The 22,062-nt window shown below is 36.8% G+C and overlaps 1 protein-coding gene across 8 annotated transcripts in view; it reads right to left on the minus strand.

Annotated features, from left to right (window-relative positions):
* The window catches only part of LOC110463273 (sodium bicarbonate transporter-like protein 11), a 159,737-nt gene that overhangs the window by 19,669 nt on the left and 118,006 nt on the right, over nt 1-22,062 (minus strand). For all 8 annotated transcript variants that reach the window (XM_021517731.1, XM_021517727.1, XM_021517730.1 and 5 more), the window contains exons 3-8: nt 18,559-18,596; nt 17,304-17,514; nt 16,441-16,525; nt 10,986-11,109; nt 9,564-9,779; nt 8,974-9,058 (exon numbers count right to left, since the gene is read on the minus strand). In XM_021517731.1, the coding sequence (XP_021373406.1) occupies nt 8,974-9,058; nt 9,564-9,779; nt 10,986-11,109; nt 16,441-16,525; nt 17,304-17,514; nt 18,559-18,596 (759 nt within the window). The remainder of the gene's footprint in view (nt 1-8,973; nt 9,059-9,563; nt 9,780-10,985; nt 11,110-16,440; nt 16,526-17,303; nt 17,515-18,558; nt 18,597-22,062) is intronic.

Here is a 22,062-nt window from a genome sequence, read left to right on the forward strand (position 1 = left end):
AAAAACTTTGTCAGAGTCTTCTGGCAAATATACTTGTAAAAATAAATACCTGAGAAATTATCAACTTACGTGCATATAAAGGTGGAATATATAACTCAGAATTTGAAAATGTTGAAAAATTAATTAATAGCCTTCGTTAAGTATTTTTTCTAGCATTTTTGATTTCCTAATTATATATACCACCATAATACATGCACATATATGGATTATTTCTTAAATAAAATTTGAATATTGCTGATAAAGAGTATTGTATATCACACACTGTGCACTTACATGATGTAATACTCATACTAGGTGGTCTCAGAGACCCTACATTTGATCAAAACTCAGATGATGGACAGACATGCACATGCGTTGATTATTTGTTAAATAACCATGTGAGTAATTTAAGGAAGGTATAAATAAGGTCAATTCAAAACAAAAGAAACTTTATTGACATATGTATTGTATTTCCCTAATGATTACCATAAAGCCTCTAATATTCTATTACTACCACAGCATTATATGCTTTCAATGTCAACAGGTTGCAGTGTGGCGACACATGTGCGAAGTTGACCAGAGAAATTCATGAACTGTTCTTCTGATAGTTTTGATTGAATACCATGCACAGAGGCAATCTGTATCAGAGTGTGTTTTATTTTCTTTCAAAATGTAGATAAATAAGAGTACTGAACTGTACTTGGTATAGACAGCTCAAATTCTGTATGAACAACTATAGGTAATGAAGATTAACAAATCCCTATTTTTTTTATGAAAAATGTCTTTTTTTATATTTCTCAGCAGCTGCTCTCTTCCATATCATCCCCACAACCTTCAAAATGGTCATGTTGCCAACAGCTGTATTCTTGTGAAAAGACCTGGCTGTCTGGCCAACTTTGTGAGTGGTTTTGCTGCCCAGAATGTTATTGATAAGCTATGCCAGATCTGTCAAACCAAACCAATTCTTTGGACTATCTTCTGATGAAAAAGGTAGCATGTGCAAATATGATTTCCCAAGTAATTACCATAGAGCCAGACTTGAAAAAATACTCAAACATCTTTGTCCCTGTATAGTCATCTTGCCATCAAGGTCTTACATAGGTACATAGCAACTTAAAAGAATCGTTGGAAATATAAAATCTGCTGAATGTCTTTTGTATTGGAAAAAAAATAAACAAAAATGTAATAATTGGTTATCTTTTCTGGACAAAATCCTAGATGTCTTTAGCAGCATTGTGAGACGCATTCCCCATCGAATCACCATGACATGATCTCATGTCAACGATAAAATTCTATGATGGACGTGGGCAATGGAAAGCTGTCACAATATGACTGACCTTTTATCTATGTTAGAGAGCTACCTTAATGTAACCATACCATCAATTCTGAAGTGTGTATAGATTAGAACTACCATACTTTTGATGGGGACAGAGAAATCTTAATCAGAAGCTATTTATGTCTTCTCTTAAAACACGAAGAGTAATAACAGTTTCAGTACAGTGCTGTTTACCCCGTCTCTCTGTCTGTTACTGACCTGACCATATTAAAACTCAAGTCGTAACTGTCCCAGTACATGTTTATGTGTCCAGCAGTACAACAGCCTGGATTTCAAGTTTAACTTAATGGCTGTGTGCCATTACTATATTTTTTTAAAGTCAGAGTTCGGGCAGTACTCTACGTTGCAGTCTCCTACGAATCAGGTTTAGTCTATTGGATTTAATGCCCTATTAACAGTCATTTAAGGACGTGCCCCTATGTGTGTCTTGTATGGATGTCCACAAGGCTGTATGCTAGTATATTTGCCTCTTTGAAAAAGCATAGATCTGATGCCAACTTTAGAGTGCTACCTTACTGACAACCATGCCGAGGGACCCAGCACAGGGTTTTTTTCACACTGTCATATTATACTGTCAATGTCGACCTGTTGTTGCAGTTACTCTAAATGCTGAGTGTTCAACTGGGAATAACAATTAGTGTGTTAAAGACTTTGGTGTGTCCAAGCCTTTGGATAGATAGAAGAAGAGTTTAAATTCAACTGCTCAGCTTTTCTAAGACTTTGCTCGTTTACTATATCAAAGAGTAACGTAGGGAAGATATTTATTGATCTTAATTTCCTTTTCAGAAAACACCTTTGCTATGGGCGTTCTATCCAGAGACCTCTGGAATTGAAATTAAACCGGTGAGCTTATCCACTGCCCTGTTGGTCATGATATCTGTTATATTAATATTTTTTCTGCAACATTACTGGTGAAAATGTCAAGGTGTTTGAACTACCTGAAGGGCCTGCAACCTCTAATTGTCTTTGTATGAATACAGAAGATATATTTATTAGGAAATACTTTTTCAAGGACTTTATAGATTAGAAAAGTGGTGGGATTGCCTACCTTAAAAACATATTTTACCACATCAGTAAGTATCACATTCCCTACTGACTGAAACATTCCCCTAATGACCAATAGTGGTTCTACTGACACTGGTCAGAATTCCCAGGCAGTAACCCATCACATATTTTACCACTACGTATATTACCAATCTCGACCAGGATTTTTCCTTTATAGTTATTAATTCATTGTGACTCCCCGATTGCCAAGTAGGAATCCCACGCCATTAGATGTCTGCAAGAGTTTTCATTCATTATGATCAATACCAAAGCATGTAGATATACAAGACATATAAGATATACAGGGCTTCTTGGGGGCTATTTTGGGGTCCAATTTTTGTCCCATTCAAAACGAAACATAGTGGTATATTTTCTCAAACTCTTTTCAAACTTTCAAATAAAATCAATTTTTTGAGCTTATATTGAGATAAAAATGTAATATCTTTTATTGTAACTAAGAATGTCTAAGCATTAAAGATATACAAGATGAATAGACTACAAGTCATGTAGACATACAAGACATGTACGCATATGAAACTTAGACAAACAAAACATTGATTCATACAAAACATTTAGACATCTGAGACATTTAGACATACAAAACATTTAGACATATAAGAAATGTAGACATACAAGAAATGTAGACATACAAGAAATGTAGACAAACAAGACATGAAGATATACAAGACATGTAAATATACGAGAAATGTAGACACACAAAAGATGTAGACAAACAAGACATGAAGATATACAAGACATGTAGATATACAAGACATGTAGACACACAAGACATGTAGACATACAGAACATGTAGACACACAAGACATGTAGATATACAGGGCATGTAGACATATATACATACAAGACATGAAGACACACAAGACATGTAGACATACAAGACATGTAGACACACAAGACATGTAGACATGTAGACATACAGACATGTAGACAAACAAGACATGTAGACATACAAGACATGTAGACATACAAGACATGTAGACATACAGAACATGTAGACATACAAGACATGTAGACATACAAGACATGAAGACACACAAGACATGTAGACATACAAGACATGAAGACATACAGAACATGTAGACATACAAGACATGTAGACATACAAGACATGTAGACATACAAGACATGAAGACACACAAGACATGTAGACATACAAGACATGTAGACACACAAAAGATATACACACACAAGACATGTAGACATACAAGACATGAAGACATACAGAACATGTAGACATACAAGACATGTAGACATACAAGACATGTAGACATACAAGACATGAAGACACACAAGACATGTAGACATACAAGACATGTAGACACACAAAAGATATACACACACAAGACATGTAGACATACAAGACATGAAGACATACAGAACATGTAGACATACAAGACATGTAGACATACAAGACATGTAGACATACAAGACATGAAGACACACAAGACATGTAGACATACAAGACATGTAGACACACAAAAGATATATACACACAAGACATGTAGATATACAGACATGTAGACACACAAGACATGTAGATACACAAGGTAGATATACAAAACATATAAAACATGTTGAATTAGGGACATGTAGAAACCTGTAGTATAGACATACAAGACAGTTCCTTGTAATCTGTGTGTACATTCATTTATTTTGTTGTTAATTGGAGAAACACTATAATAATCATACGTGTCATTACAGTGACTGAGTGTCCTAAACATTACCTATAAAACATAATCCTGTCTCAGATCCCTTCGTTTATGATGCAGTAATTGTGGATTTATTGAATTGCACAACAGATTAAAATATCAACCAGTGAAGTTTAACATTTCACAACATCAAAATTTAAGTGTCATTTCATTGATATTTGCTTGCCACACAGTCGATAAATGCTGATATAACTTGAGGAGTGATGCCTTGAGTCTGATACGAGAGACTACAGGAGACACGTATCGGGCCAATAGTGTCGTTGTTCGAGCAGTAAACTCCCTAACAAAATCCAACACACAGGCAATGATTCTCACATCAATCTCTAATAAACAATTTTAATCCTTTTTCTGCCTCATATAGAAAGGAATTTTGTACATTTGTCAGCCGACAAAGACGGCCGACTGGCCATTACACAAAGGTGGCTGATTCCCTCAGTGTTACAGGCCATTACCCTAAGGTGGCTGATTCCCTCAGGGTTACAGGCCATTACACTAAGGTGGCTGATTCCCTCAGTGTTACAAGCCATTACACTAAGGTGGCTGATTCCCTCAGGGTTACAGGCCATTACACTAAGGTGGCTGATTTCCTCAGTGTTACAGGCCATTACACAAAGGTGGCTGATTCCCTCAGTGTTACAGGCCATTAGACTAAGGTGGTTGATTCCCTCAGTGTTACAAGCCATTACCCTAAGGTGGCTGATTCCCTCCGTGTTACAGGCCATTACACAAAGGTGGCTGATTACCTCAGTGTTACAGGCCATTACACTAAGGTGGCTGATTCCCTCAGTGTTACAAACGGTTGATATGACATAATCTTGCTATAATAGGGGATCCTGATACTTGAATGTGAGACACCATCTTCCCCTCAAGAAAGATTCTTCTGATTTTTATTGAAAAGATTAAATTTTAGTGGATTTTTTTTAGCAAAAAACATTTAACTGACAACAACTCACACTCTAACCTCAGACCTAAAATCTACACATCATCTAAACTGTATGTTGTTCTCATTGCTACAATTATATGGAGAACTTGAAAAATAACTGAACACAACAGAAAAACCAAAACACTTCCAGATACACACACAGGTATGCACACATGTGGAGGTAGTAGTCAAGTGCCTAAGGACCAGTAGCTAGCACCTGATTGGTCGCTGCTTTGAGGTTCACATATTGTATTGATTATGTTAATTGATGCTATAGATTGTGTATATATATGTATTGTAAAATGATTGACAACGACTTATTATAGCTTGATAAGACATTAAATCAAATATTGTATACTAAGAATGATAAATCTCCAGTTTATAAAACATGCACAGTGAAAGCTACGACTGGACACGATGGTTCAATCTGCCAAAAGTTTCAAAAATGACAGATAAAGATTTGCCAGATACATCACTAAACAGTCTGTTCCTGGACATTACCCCCTTCACCCCTATGTAACTTTAGTAGACTCTACCATGTAATGATATGGAGGGGTCCATTATGGTCTACAGTGGTGAAAGGGTTAAGCATCCGGGGAAGGGAATGTTTCAGATCATTAAAGTTTACATTAACAAGGTTCCACTGTATTGATTTGCTGACTGAATGATGAATTGAGATTTTACAACTTGGCACCAGCTTAGAACACATTAGGAGTGTGGGCACAGATGATTGGGTCACATAACATAAGGGCCAAATTAACAATGCCATCTGACTGACATGTCAAATCTTGGACATTATAGCAAGGCATTCCAACCAGTCACATATATCTCACCTTCATACCTAACCAGAATATATATTATAGAAAACCTGCCTCTGTCAAACTTGGCAGCACAGGTCCAAGCCAGGAGACTAGCTCAACATTATATATAGCGACTGATTTTGTTCCGAACAATAAACACTAAATATCATATCTTGTCAATTCTGCAGTTGTACAATTGTCAAAGTGAATATTTTGTTCATGATAACCTCTAAATGCAGAATAGGTTAAAAACATGTCTAGTGCTCTAATCATTTATTTAAAAAAAAATCAAGGCAGGGTAATTACATTTCGTTAGCATCGATTTATACTTAAATGACTTGGCAAACAGCTAATTGTTTTAAAATCTTTCTAGATGGGACAGATTTATTTCTGTTAACATCATCATCACAAAGGTAATGGTATTGCAAATGTACAGAAGATGTAGCAATGTTCCTTAATTAGCGACAATCACTGCATACTGTACATATCGCTGTAAAATGTGAAAATAAAACATGCTTTCTAATTAACACTGCATTCTCAAGTTTTATACAGTAAGAATAAAACAGTGTTATCTAAGAAAGTCTCACCAATGATGTACCATCAGCCAGGTCTCAACAACTACGTATCACAGACAAAAAGGGTCCATAGTGCTGAACCATAACATAAGTATAATGCTCTATAAGATCAAAAGTCTCAGCATAGGTCAAAAGGTTGAACAATAATTTACAATATCTTGACAGTCTCAACAATGATGTACAGTAACTCAAAAGTCTTAAAAACAACATACCTTTGGTCAAAAGTCTCAACAACGACGTGTCTTAGGTCAAAAGTCTCAAAAACGACTTACCTTAGGTCAAAAGTCTCAACAAAGGTTAGCCTTAGGTCAAAAGTCTCAACAACAATGTACCTAAGGTCAAAAGTCTCAACATTGATGTGCCTTAGGTCAAAAGTCTCAACAACGACGTGCCTTAGGTCAAAAGTCTCAACAACGACATGCCTTAGGTCAAGTCTCAACAACGACATGCCTTAGGTCAAAAGTCTCAACAACGACGTACCTTAGGTCAAAAGTCTCACAACCGACGTGCCTTAGGTCAAAAGTCTCCACAACGACGTGCCTTAGGTCAAAAGTCTCACAACCGACGTGCCTTAGGTCAAAAGTCTCTACAACAACGTGCCTTAGGTCAAAAGTCTCTACAACAACGTGCCTTAGGTCAAAAGTCTCAACAACGACCTGCCTTAGGTCAAAAGTCTCAACAACGACATACCTTAGGTCAAAAGTCTCAATAACAATGTACCTAATGTCCAAAGTCTCAACAACGACGTGCCCTAGGTCAAAAGTCTCAACAATGACGTGCCCTAGGTCAAAAGTCTCAACAACAACGTACCTTAGGTCAAAAGTCTTAACAATGATGTGCCTTAGGTTTAAAGTCTCAACAACGACATACCTAAGGTCAAAAGTCTCAACAATGACATACCTAAGGTCAAAAGTCTCAACAACAACATACCTTAGGTCAAAAGTATCAACAATGATGTGCCTTAGGTCAAAAGTATCAACAAAGATGTGCCTTAGGTCAAAAGTCTCAACAACAATGTACCTAAGGTCAAAAGTCTCAACACTGATGTGCCTTCAGTCAAAAGTCTCAACAACGATGTGCCTTAGGTCAAAAGTCTCAACAACTACGTGCCTTAGGTCAAAAGTCTCAACAACGACCTGCCTTAGGTCAAAAGTCTCGACAACGACCTGCCTTAGGTCAAAAGTCTCAACAATGACGTACCTTAGGTCAAAAGTCTCAACAACGACGTGCCTTAGGTCAAAAGTCTCAACAACGACCTGCCTTAGGTCAAAAGTCTCAACAACGACGTGTCTTAGGTCAAAAGTCTCAACAACGACATGCCTTAGGTCAAGTCTCAACAAAGATTAGCCTTAGGTCAAAAGTCTCAACAACGACGTACCTTAGGTCAAAAGGCTCAACAACGACGTGTCTTAGGTCAAAAGTCTCAACAACGACATACTTTAGGTCAAAAGTCTCAATAACAATGTAGCTAATGTCCAAAGTCTCAACAACGACATGCCTTAGGTCAAAAGTCTCAACAACGACCTGCCTTAGGTCAAAAGTCTCAACAACGACATACTTTAGGTCAAAAGTCTCAATAACAATGTACCTAATGTCCAAAGTCTCAACAACGACATGCCTTAGGTCAAAAGTCTCAACAATGACGTGCCCTAGGTCAAAAGTCTCAACAACAACGTACCTTAGGTCAAAAGTCTCAACAATGATGTGCCTTAGGTTTAAAGTCTCAACAACGACATACCTAAGGTCAAAAGTCTCAACAATGACGTACCTAAGGTCAAAAGTCTCAACAACGACATACCTTAGGTCAAAAGTCTCAACAATGATGTGCCTTAGGTCAAAAGTATCAACAAAGATGTGCCTTAGGTCAAAAGTCTCAACAACAATGTACCTAAGGTCAAAAGTCTCAACATTGATGTGCCTTCAGTCAAAAGTCTCAACAACGATGTGCCTTAGGTCAAAAGTCTCAACAACTACGTGCCTTAGGTCAAAAGTCTCAACAACGACCTGCCTTAGGTCAAAAGTCTCAACAACGACCTGCCTTAGGTCAAAAGTCTCAACAACGACCTGCCTTAGGTCCAAAGTCTCAACAACGACATACCTTAGGTCAAAAGTCTCAATAACAATGTACCTAAGGTCCAAAGTCTCAACAACGACATGCCTTAGGTCAAAACTCTCAACAATGACGTGCCCTAGGTCAAAAGTCTCAACAACAATGTACCTTAGGTCAAAAGTCTCAACAATGATGTGCCTTAGGTCAAAAGTCTCAACAACGACATAACTAAGGTCAAAAGTCTCAACAATGACGACATACCTAAGGTCAAAAGTCTCAACAATGATGTACCTTTGGTCAAAAGTTGCAACAGTGATGTACCATAGCTTTGCGTACAAATGGAACAAGTCACTTTATTTTAAAACACATTTATTGACAGATGATTTGTGAGTTTATAACCTCATAATAATTTCAGGATACACATTAAAGAACTTTTATATCCGCAAAACGTAGCAACTAAATACCAAACAGCATAAAACTGATGTATTTCACATAGTACACCTGGCTATCTGTAAAACAATGATATTTAGTACTTACCATCTTTGTAGTCAGACAGATAGTGAGGTAGGCGGCGCTTCAAATCTTGATAAATCCCCTGGCCTATATTACACCTGCGGTTGCCCTGTAAAAAATGGACAGTAATCAAATTTAAATATGTTTATGAAATTGATAAAGAGGCTGAGTTGATTTATAGAAGCTGCATTTTTATGCAAGGGTGTAAAATCTGTTAAGTTTAACCAGGATTTAGTGTACCCTACTTATTTAACAGTTAATCACCTGAACATGTCCCATACGATCATCTATGACTTCTCGTTTCCAGAAATGTTTTCAAAAACATTTAGGATTATATTGTCTTTTTACAACCCTTGCTTTTAATTCAATTTTCCAAACTGTTCGATTGAGCTACATACAAGAATACACAGGATCAATAGACATAATTGTTACCGTCAAAACCTGTGTAATTTGCGCAGGTACTTCTTAATTGATATATAAAGTAAAACAAAGGAGGCAAAGGCCACCATTTATTCAAAGTATACACACATCTTGTTCCTGATTCAAATATGTTACACACAAGACTGATCACACGTAATATAAAACTCATCCTCATCCTCGCACACAATACACACCTCATCGTCGTCATCAAATGGAGACGAGTTTAACACGAGGTGAGACTTGCGATTCTCTGGTAGGCCTTGATGCTCAATTAGCAGTTTGGTTTTTTTCTGCAGCAGCTGTTTGAAGTCGAGATCTGTGGAGGCCTCCAAGAGCTGGTGTCGGAAATCCATGTCCATGAACAGCGTGGAGAATGTCTGTCCAGTCTCCAATGCTGTCTTTGTACTTTTCTGAAAAGTACAACAGCAATACAGACCTGTACATCTCCGTCAATATAAAGATATCACTTAGTTCTGTTGTGTATAAATACCTGTACAAGTTAGTCAATGTATACAGATAGCAGTGTGTTTCAGTCTCTGTATAAAAATACCTGTAGATTAGTTAATCAATGTGTGATATTAGTATGTATTAGTCTCAGTACTAATATACATAATGTATCAGTCTTTGTATAAAAAGCACACAGAAGCTTGTCACAGTGTAAATATCAGTATGTATTAGTCTCTGTATAAAAAGCACACAGAAGCTTGTCACAGTGTAAATATCGGTATGTATTAGTCTCTGTAGTACTCCTATTTACTATATAGTGGTTATACTTACTATATTGTATAACAGTATTATTCACTGTGCAGTACTATTATTTCCTTCAGGTCACAAGGTCACAAAGGAGTTTACTAACTTTGTAAGTGTGATTTATAAAGTTTCCTCAAACTTTTTAATTGGCCTATAAGTGATGACTTGAACTAGCCAAAAGTATTGGAATTAAGGGTACATGCTATCTTACTGTAACATCTTATCTCCTTTCTTGAAGAGTTCAAAACTAAGAGAATTATCTTACTATGAATGATGATAAGATAGCAAAGAAGTATACATTGAAAACTCAGAATTAATAATGCTCAGGAAATAATGAGTATCATCATTTTTATCTGGTAATAAGCCCACCAATATCTACTGTATTTCAGTAAAAATGCCAAGAAATGTTATTTCCTTATCCTGTCATAAGCCCTATAGCTGCTATCCTGGGGTTATTGCAGAGTAAATAAAACATACATTTTTTTATATATTATATTATTTGACATTGTGTAGTAGAAGCATCAAACACATAACAAAGCCAACATTTGTTTGTATGTCCCCTGTGATATATAGTTTCTTAGAAAAGGTGACAATAGTATCAAAGAGTCTGTCTATCTACATAAAGTTTATCTCTCACAGACAAATAAAACAGACAGAAAATCAAACAAGTGACAATAGTATCAAAGAGTCTGTCTATCTACATAAAGTTTATCTCTCACAGACAAATAAACAAGACAGAAAATCAAACAAATGACAACAGTTCAGCAGGTCAACAGATGGACCCAACAACAGTTTCTAGATCCTAGGTAAACAATCAATACAAATCCTGATACACATTAAATTCTTCTCCCCGTGGATGGACGTACCTCCTTTGTTGGAGTCATCACAAGGATGACAAACTGGATTTCCTGACTGGTCGGTCCCAGGTTGGCTGGATGGTGGAGGCGGGATATCACAACATGGCGTTTGGTCAGGTTAGGTAACTCACACCTGTCACATAAAACAACGGTGTGTAAATTAATAAATAGGACCTGAATGGGGAAAAAGCACACACTGCCAACAGTATGATTTGTGAAGTCAATGACTGAAGTATTTCACTGCCCTAAATATACAGCAAAGTTATATGTATGTTTGGTGTCATTCCATCAACCTGCAAAAATCATAAATCCATTTTAATAAATTAGAAGGAAGAACTCACAGAACAGAAGGTATAGTCTGAAAGTCATTGAAGCCATTTTTCAATTATGAAATTCTGATAGTATGTCCCTATTCACCATGAAGACTTATCAGTAAGTACCATATACCACCAATTTATAAACACTGAAAAGTGGTAAAAGGCCAGTAAACTTTTTACAGTAATTGCCCCTGTTCTATTAGACGTGAATAAGGTATAAGATACCTGGGTATTATACATCCAATACCATTTACCACCAAAATATACCCTAGTTGGTCAGAAAGGAAAATATGTCAGTAAATCTTAAGTCATGTTAATGTTAAGTAATAGTGACCTTGACCTTGAACTTATGAACTTTTTAAATCACTGTTGCACATCTACATGTAACTTTTATGAATAGTGAATAACCATGTGAAATTTTAGACATCTTCATTCTGAGATAATCCAGAATGGAATGACATATGGACTGATGAAAGTTACTAAAGGGCACCTACATCTCTGATGCAAGACCCTTAAACCTCTCCCAAGGCATCTTATTTTAAGAGAAAATAATCACTCCTTTTCCTTAACATACAGAAACAAGAGGCAAAAGGGCCCTGCATCTTTACCTGGCTATTCTGAAAGTGAGGTCGAAATCTGCCCAACATTTAGCACTCCTGTGCTTTTAACACTGTGCTAAAAGTTTGATTTCGCTAATTGAAGTTCCCGCAGATAGTTTCCTGTTGCATATATATTGTAAGTGTAACAGCTGATTTGCTTTAAATGACATCACCTACAAACAAATGGGCAGGTTTCAACCGAATTGTGGTTGAAGTATCTTACATTGTAAGTCCATCAGGAATAACAAGAGGGCCTGTATCGGTCACCTGGAAATGTTAGCAAAATTGAACTTCTATTTCCCCTATTCAGCCCCGCCAATCTGCCCCCAGGGGAGCCACAACCACCGTTTATACAAAATTGAGTCCCCTTGGCCTAAGGATGCTCCAGACCAAATTTAGTAAAAATCTACTTGGCTGTTCAGGACTAGTAGTGTTTTAAAGGAAAAGTTGATGGATGGACAACAGACGAAGGACGGGCGATGGACGATGCAGTATGGCATAAGCTCACCATGATCCTTTGGACCAGGTGAGCTAAAAAGCCTTCATTAAGAAAATAACATCTCGCTAGCTCCCTTTCATAACCATACCCCAATTCCCTCGACATCATAAAGAGAAAACCGCCTCCCCATGGCTTCCTATAATCACCCATTGCAAGACATTTACAGAGCGTTGTTCTGCTTGGAAGGAACTCAATTAGCGTTACAGATGGAAAAATTGCTCTCCTAAACCTCCAGTGTACTAAAGTATTTTTAATATTCTCCAATATCCTTAAGTATCTTACAAAATCAATTCTGTTGTTGTACAAACACATTTAAAATTCATAGAAAATCAAAATATTTGTGAAGCTGGCACTTCAATAACAGATAAAGAGCTATCTAGAGATTTCTTAGCGCTTCTGGGGAAGGAGACATGTGCCATTTTGTTTAGCTGGTTCTAAGATGGATTCAAGTGTTTTTCAATTCTACTGAAGACACATGTCAACTAATGCTAATGAAGACATGTGTCAACTGATGTTACTGAAGACACCTGTCATCTTCTGATATTCAAACCACACAGTACTTTAATCACTTTAATCACAGGGTCAAACTTTTGTAATTTTGTTCCTAGAGCAAATTTTTGGGAGTTAAATTTGATGGCAATTTAGCTGTCATTGGCCAAGAGTCCTTACTACCTCTATCAGAAGGGCAATACATTTTAAGACTAATATTTCATGCTGTGAATACAATGCAGCCCCAATAATCTATCCACCTTTGTTTCCAGATGATTGGGAACACTTTGTGCTGCAAAAAAGCTACATGTACCTGTCTCCTAAAACACGATACTGTATAGAACTATTAGTATTACAGTGTAATGGATAGCCAATGTAAGAACAAGTATAATCACTGTACACAAACAATTTGTTTAACTGGCGGCGCATGTCATCTAGTTTAACAGTAAACACATGTCATTTATTTTAACATTAGACACATGTCGTTTAGTCTTACAGTAGACACATGTCATCTAGTTTAACAGTAGACAAATGTCATTTAGTTTAACAATAGACACACGTCATCTAGTTTAACAGTAGACACATGTCATCTAGTTTAACAGTAGACACATGTCATTTAGTCTTACAGCAGACACATGTCATTTAGTCTCACAGTAGACACATGTCATTTAGTCTTACAGTAGACACATGTCATCTAGTTTAACAGTAAACACATGTCATTTATTTTAACATTAGACACATGTCGTTTAGTCTTACAGTAGACACATGTCATCTAGTTTAACAGTAGACAAATGTCATTTAGTTTAACAATAGACACACGTCATCTAGTTTAACAGTAGACACATGTCATCTAGTTTAACAGTAGACACATGTCGTTTAGTCTTACAGTAGACACATGTCATTTAGTCTTACAGTAGACACACGTCATCTAATTTAACAATAGACACATGTCATCTAGTTTAACAGTAGACACATGTCATCTAGGTTAACAACAGACACATGTCATTTAGTCTTACAGTAGACACATGTCATCTAGTTTGTCTGTAGTCACATGTCATCTAGTTCAACAGTAGACACATGTCATTTAGTTTAACAATAGACATATGTCAACTTATTTATCTGTAACCACATGTCACTTCGTTTAACAGTAGATACATGTCATTTAGTTTAACAATAGACACATGTCATCTAGTTCAACAGTAGACACATGTCGTTTAGTTTTACAGTACAAACATGCCATTTAGTTCAACAGTAGACACATGTCGTTTAGTTTAACAGTAGACACATGTCGTTTAGTTCAACAGTAGACACATGTCATTTAGTTCAACAGTAGACACATGTCAACATGTCGTTTAGTCTTACAGTAGACACATGTCATCTAGTTAAACAGTAGACACATGTCATTTAGTTCAACAGTAGACCCATGTCATCTAGTTCAACAGTAGACACATGGCATCTAGTTCAACAGTAGACACAGGTCATCTAGTTCAACAGTAGACACAGGTCATCTAGTTCAACAGTAGACACATACAAACATGCCATTTAGTTTAACAGTAGACACATGTCATTTATTTCAACAGTAGCCATATGTCGTTTAGTTTTACAGTGCAAACATGCCATTTAGTTCAACAGTAGTCACATGTCGTTTAGTTTAACAGTAGACTCATGTCGTTTAGTTTTACAGTACACACATGCCATTTAGTTTAACAGTAGACACATGTCGTTAAGACATACCGTAGCCACATGTCATCTCGTTTAACAATAGACACACATCATCTAGTTTAACAGTAGACACATGTCATTTAGTCTTACAGTAGACACATGTCATCTAGTTCAACAGTAGACACATGTCATTTAGTCTAACAGTAGCCACATGTCGTTTAGTTTTACAGTACAAACATGTCATCTAGTTCAACAGTAGACACATGTCATCTAGTTCAACAGTAGTCACATGTCATTTAGTCTAACAGTAGACACATGACGTTTAGTTTTACAGTACAAACATGCCATTTAGTTTAACAGTAGACACATGTAGTTTAGTTTTACAGTACAAACATGCCATTTAGTTCAACAGTAGACACATGTCGTTTAGTTTTACAGTACAAACATGCCATTTGTAGATACATGTCATCTAGTTTAACAGTAGACACATGTCATTTATTTTAACATTAGACACACGTCATTTAGTTTAACAGTAGACACATGTCATTTAGTCTTACAGCAGACACATGTCATTTAGTCTCACAGTAGACACATGTCATTTAGTCTTACAGCAGACACATGTCATTTAGTCTCGCAGTAGACACATGTCATTTAGTCTTACAGCAGACACATGTCATTTAGTCTCACAGTAGACACATGTCATTTAGTCTTACAGTAGACACACGTCATCTAATTTAACAATAGACACATGTCATCTAGTTTAACAGTAGACACATGTCGTTAAGACATACAGTAGACACATGTCATCTAGTTTAACAGTAGACACATGTCGTTAAGACATACAGTAGACACATGTCATCTAGTTTAACAGTAGACACATGTCATTTATTTTAACATTAGACACACGTCATTTAGTTTAACAGTAGACACATGTCGTTTAGTTTAAAGGTAGACACATGTCATCTAGTTCAACAGTAGTCACATGTCATTTAGTCTAACAGTAGACACATGTCATTTAGTTTAACCGTAGACACATGTCATTTAGTTTTACAGTACAAACATGCCATTTAGTTCAACAGTAGACACATGTCATCTAGGTCAACAGTAGACACATGTCATTTAGCTTAACAGTAGACACATGTCATTTAGCTTAACAGTAGACACATGTCATTTAGTTTTACAGTACAAACATGCCATTTAGTTTAACAGTAGACACATGATACATGTCATCTAGTTTAACAGTAGACACATGTCATTTATTTTAACATTAGACACACGTCATTTAGTTTAACAGTAGACACATGTCATCTAGGTTAACAACAGACACATGTCGTTTATTCTTACAGTAGACACATGTCATCTAGTTTGACTGTAGCCACATGTCATCTAGTTCAACAGTAGACACCTGTCATTTAGTTTAACAGTAGACACATGTCATTTAGTTTAACAGTAGCCACATGTCGTTTAGTTTTACAGTACAAACATGTCATCTAGTTCAACAGTAGACACATGTCATTTAGTCTAACAGTAGACACATGTCATTTAGTTTAACAGTAGACACATGCCATTTAGTTTAACAGTAGACACATGTCATCTAGTTCAACAGTAGACACATGTCATTTAGCTTAACTGTAGACATATGTCATCTAGCTTAACAGTAGACACATGTCATCTTGTTTATCAATAGACACATGCCATCTCACGTATCCATAGATACATGTCTATTTTCATAACTGGAGACACATGTTATCTTTTTTAATTTAATCTTAAGACATGACATATTTTATGTAGTATAATTTGTCCTCTGTTGTCACTGGACACAGGTGTCATCTTCTCACACTGGAGATACTTTTCATCTCATTTTAATGTAAACTGAAGTACTGTACATAACAACTTACAAAATACAGATCCAGGATTGGTCAATCTGATAGCCACACTCGTCACTGAAGGTTGTGCCCTGTATGGTTCGGCTGAGTAAATGAACTGTTGGAGACAAAACACAGCACATTAAGTACCACCTTACAGCAAGACATCACCAGGCAACTTCCTAATCTGAGATCAGCTAGCTCTTTCTCAATCCTTTCACAGCAGTATGTAACATGGTAGAAATTAGCCATCCTCCATAACAAAATCACTACAGGAATCATTGATCAGCCAAAGCAAGACACAAAACCATACAAGCCTTCACTGTTTCTCACACCATCTCACTGTTTAGCTTTTATTGAGCATATTTGATTATGAATTTCAAATATCTTAAATTTGCATGTGGAATGTGAATCTATGAGACGACACTGATAAAAAATCACCAGTGATAACAAACATGGATAGCTTTACATCATTGATGTCTGAGGTTTCCACGGCAGCAGTGCTGGGGACCTGTACTATTGCGTGTGGCTCTCACATTCAGAGCCTAATGCAATCACGATGTTTCAATTGGACAAAAACACCCACCACATACCAATACAGAATTCTGAATTCCACTTATAGTGAACAAGATCCTTTCAAGGGAAAATTCCTGCATTTTAGAAAGATTGTCCTGAAACTGCAAATCAGCCAATTAGAACTGACGAAGAATCTGTTACATCATCAAATATTTGCATATTGAATAACATGTATGTCGATTTCTGAAAGCTAGGGTACTAAATAGCAGCATTGGAGACAAGATCAAAACCTCTATAGATCAGTAACACATGGAACACAAAAAGGAATTAAATATACAGAGTCTGACACTGCCATCCAGGAGTACAGGAAAACGACATACCAGAATTCTGTGTAAAGATGGCAAGCCTGGCCTCTTCCAAGGTGAAGGTCATTCCAATCTCTTTGTTGCTATGGAGTTTGTTGAGCATGGTGTCAACAATCTGAGTGAGCCCGGTGGTTGGAAGGTCAAGGATAAGCAGTGTTCTGTTAAGGAAGTCCTCAACATCTCGGAACGCTCGAATCTCAGCGTGGAAATCTTTCATTGGAACTTTCTGTAGATATTTAGAAACACAAAGTGTTAATCTAATATTAACAGTAAAATTGTTGATAACAACCCCAGGGGGTAATGGACTTTTTTTCAAGTTGTCATATCATATGGTTACCATGTTGATCAAAATTGCAACTGATTTGACCTTTGGCTTTTTAAACCTAAAAGACGAAGAATTGGTAAGTGTAAAAGGAAACGAAAATGTGTAAAAATATGTCTTTTTTAGAAAATATGTCACTTTCATCTCTAACAAATTACGAAATTCTCTCGACAATGAATTGAATTGACCAATATCATTATATTGCCTATATGTAGGGTCGTCAGACAAATTGGGTAGTTCTTCCTATGCAAACAAGGGGTGTTTGGGTCAGAATGTTCGTTTTAATTTACATGTGTCACAGTATTGTCTACAAAGCTATCTAGTTTACTGCTTGTTACTGACAGTGCAGTAGACAGTTTTCCTTGAGCTTGATCATTTGTAGATCACTGGGCACTAATGGAGACATAGAAAAGCGATCAGATTTACATTTGTAACCATTTAGAACACTGAGTACTGAGTACAACAGCTCCTTTAACCTTGCTGTACCCTGGAAGACTCAATTAGGAGGTCTTTCTAAGGGGGAGGGGGATAGAGAATGTCATAAAGGTGAACCATCTAATTGCTTGTTACTGACCTAGTTAATGGGAATTTCCCTATAGCTCAATAAGATAGAGACTGGATGAGTTATCTATAGCTCTGGGTTTGATTCCTGTTGGAATTGACCTCTAATATACATGTAAGGCTGGATAGAAAAGTATCAGAACTGACTTAATATGTATTAATTGCATACAACAAAGACTGATTACATGAACACATTCAATCTTAAATGAAAGCCCATGCCAATGAACAATTTTTCCTCAATATACACTTTTTTAAGCACGGCATGAGTCTGTTAATTATGGTTAAATGATGGGACACTTAGGCAAGAAAAAGGATAGGGGCTACTTATGAGGGATAGGGGAATCTGTTTGGTCAAGCATGGTAAGCTGTAATAGAATTGACCCTTACCTCAAATTTTCCAGCCAGCAGAGAGTTTTCTTCATCATCTACAACAGAGACAGGCATTACGTTGTTAGTGACTATATTAAACCTGTGACGGAGCAGTCTGCAGTGTATTGAGTCGTTGGTTCAATAATCCCATCTCGTCATCCTCAAATTACACACAACTAACAAAAACATTACATCTCAAGATACTGAAGGTGTTAAATGGTTTAGTTTTACGGTTTATTACCATGGGATATTGCAAGTTTAACAGGGATTATCAGACCTGGCCAGTTTACAGGGATTATCAGTTCTGGTTAGTTTACAGGGATTATCAGTCCTGGTCATTTTACAGGGATTATAAGACCTGGCCAGTTTACAGGGATTTTCAGTCCTGGTCAGTTTACAGGGATTATTAGGCCTGGCCAGTTTACAGAGATTATCAGTCCTGGTAAGTTTTACAGGGACCATCAGTCCTGGTCAGTTTACAGGGATTATTAGGCCTGGCCAGTTTACAAAGATTATCAGTCCTGGTCAATTTACAGGGATTATAAGACCTGGCCAGTTTACAGGGATTTTCAGCCCTGGTCAGTTTACAGGGATTATTAGGCCTGGCCAGTTTACAGAGATTATCAGTCCTGGTAAGTTTTACAGGGACCATCAGTCCTGGTCAGTTTACAGGGATTATTAGGCCTGGCCAGTTTACAGGGATTATTAGATCTGGCCAGTTTACAGGGATTATCAGACCTGACAAGTTTACAGGGATTTTTCAGTCCTGACCAACTAGTTTACAAGGATTATCAGTCCTGACCAGTTTATAGGGATCATCAGTCCTGACCAGTTTATAGGGATTATCAAACCTGACAAGTTTACAGGGATTATCAGGCCTAACCAGTATACAGGGATTTTTCAGGCCTGACCAGTTTACAGGGATTATCAGATAGATTAGATATGCTAATTAATTAGGAACATATATTGCTCAACTTGTAAATCAGCTTGAGCCATTGTATTTTTGTACAATATGTTCATGCCTTCAAAGATAAATAAGAACTACATGAAATCTAAAAGATTCATTGTCAGAAAAAGAGTTTCAAGAGCTGTTTTATTCAACTGAGTTTTCTCCATGCTGTAGAAAAGATCAACAACAAAAGGAGTAATTCTGCCTAGGAGTTACTTCCCTTCTCAGGGTATGCATCTCTCATTTTGATGCAGAGCATATATCGTTCCTGGAGAACAACATTGATAAAGTGTAGGATTTACAGTGTGTTGGTCCTGAGTTTGACACTAGGCGTCCTTTTCCCCCCCAAATACTAAAATATTCTGTAAAAGATAAAGCAAGATGTGATTCATATGGAATTCTTCTACAGAAACAAATACCATAACACACTGTAATGACAAAGGCACACATATACATAACTTAATGTTATTCACTGCTTTTATTTCAACATAAACAGAAACTTTGAAAGGCATCAACCTATAAAATCAGAAGAGAACTGATCTGTTCAGATGGTGTTTGGTTCAGACAGGCTCATTTCTAGATTTCTATCAGAAGTAAACTACCCTTATGGTCTTTATGTATACTGTATCACCAATTCACCTATATCCAATAATGCAGTGTTCTTAAAAGAAGCAAATATGTTTTTTTGATAGTTAGCTACTCCGTGGTAGCCTATATGAGCTTCCTGAAGTGAACCTATCACAGTGCATTTAAAAGCTAATGACATCCGTAACAAAATGTCACAGTAATCCACACCTATTACTCGTGAGAAAAATGCCACACACAAGTTCATAGATATACCATTAGTACCTTTAGTCTCATCCTGCAAGGAAATGTCACACGCAAGGTTGTACCTTTACGCCTCAGTATCTGAAGTCTTAACAGTTGTCTTGACACTTCTACTTAGCACCCATGTTAGTGCTGTGTCAAGACTTGCTGCTCTCCAGTTCTAATAGTTCTCCTGAAGTATACAGTGGAGACTGAAGGTAAAATTGTCATTCTACCATGTCTGTGCTGAAACAATTCTTTTCATTGGTCAAAATCATTGCATCATTGGATGACAGATCATGCACACGTGCCTCAGTAAAGCATGCACATGTTCCAATTATGTCGGCACATTCATTTTAGCAGTTGAAATTTACCTCCTTGCAATTTTATGTTTTCAGGCTACAAGTATGCTTACAATCCTATCTTGTTCGCAATTGATCCTGTTATAGGCGTTAATTTCAAGGAAGCCGACATGTTAATTTCATTACTTGCCAGGACAAAGGTTGAAACTGACATTCTACACACAGATTTTCCCCTTTGTCTCTGTGAATATTATAACTAATGGTATTAATATTTGCTGGGTATAAAATTTCGTGCTGTCTTTGGTGAAAATTAGAAATATATGAAAATTAAATCCCTCGCAAATACTACCAACTATACTATGTTTTTCTAGTCTTGATAACATGGTTCTGACCATACTTGACTCTTGATAACATGGTTCTGACCATACTTGACTCTTGATAACATGGTTCTGACCATACTTGACTCTTGATAACATGGTTCTGACCATACTTGACTCTTGATAACATGGTTCTGACCATACTTGACTCTTGATAACATGGTTCTGACCATACTTGACTCTTGATAACATGGTTCTGACCATACTTGACTCTTGATAACATGGTTCTGACCATACTTGACTCTTGATAACATGGTTCTGACCATACTTGACTCTTGATAACATGGTTCTGACCATACTTGACTCTTGATAACATGGTTCTGACCATACTTGACTCTTGATAACATGGTTCTGACCATACTTGACTCTTGATAACATGGTTCTGACCATACTTGGCTCTTGATAACATGGTTCTGATCACACTTGACCCTTGATAACATGGTTCTGACCATACTTGACTCTTGATAACATGGTTCTGACCATACATGACTCTTGATAACATGGTTCTGACAATACTGGACTCTTGATAACATGGTTCTGACCATACATGACTCTTGATAACATGCTTCTGACCATACTTGACTCTTGCTAACATGGTTCTGACCATACTTGACTCTTGATAACATGGTTCTGACCACACATGACTCTTGCTAACATGGTTCTGACCATACTTGACTCTTGCTAACATGGTTCTGACCATACTTGACTCTTGATAACATGGTTCTGACCATATTTGACTCTTGATAACATGGTTCTGACCACACATGAATCTTGATAACATGGTTCTGACCATACTTGACTCTTGCTAACATGGTTCTGACCATACTTGACTCTTGATAACATGGTTCTGACCATACCTGACTCTTGATAACATGGTTCTGACCATACTTGACAAGGCAAAACATTCACCAAATAATGCAATTGTCGCTTTCACCAACAAGGGCGTGCAATTCAGCAATCTCATTTGCATATCAAACAGCCTCATTTACGCACAGTAACAAGTCAGACTGCCTATAAGCAATGATGAGAGTATTTGCTGGAAGTTACAAATCAACTTCTATTTACATGTATGTTTTATTGAGGAAAA

The sequence above is a fragment of the Mizuhopecten yessoensis genome, unplaced genomic scaffold, assembly GCF_002113885.1.
Source record: "Mizuhopecten yessoensis strain PY_sf001 unplaced genomic scaffold, ASM211388v2 scaffold10885, whole genome shotgun sequence".
Classification (NCBI taxonomy): Eukaryota; Metazoa; Mollusca; class Bivalvia; order Pectinida; family Pectinidae; genus Mizuhopecten; species Mizuhopecten yessoensis.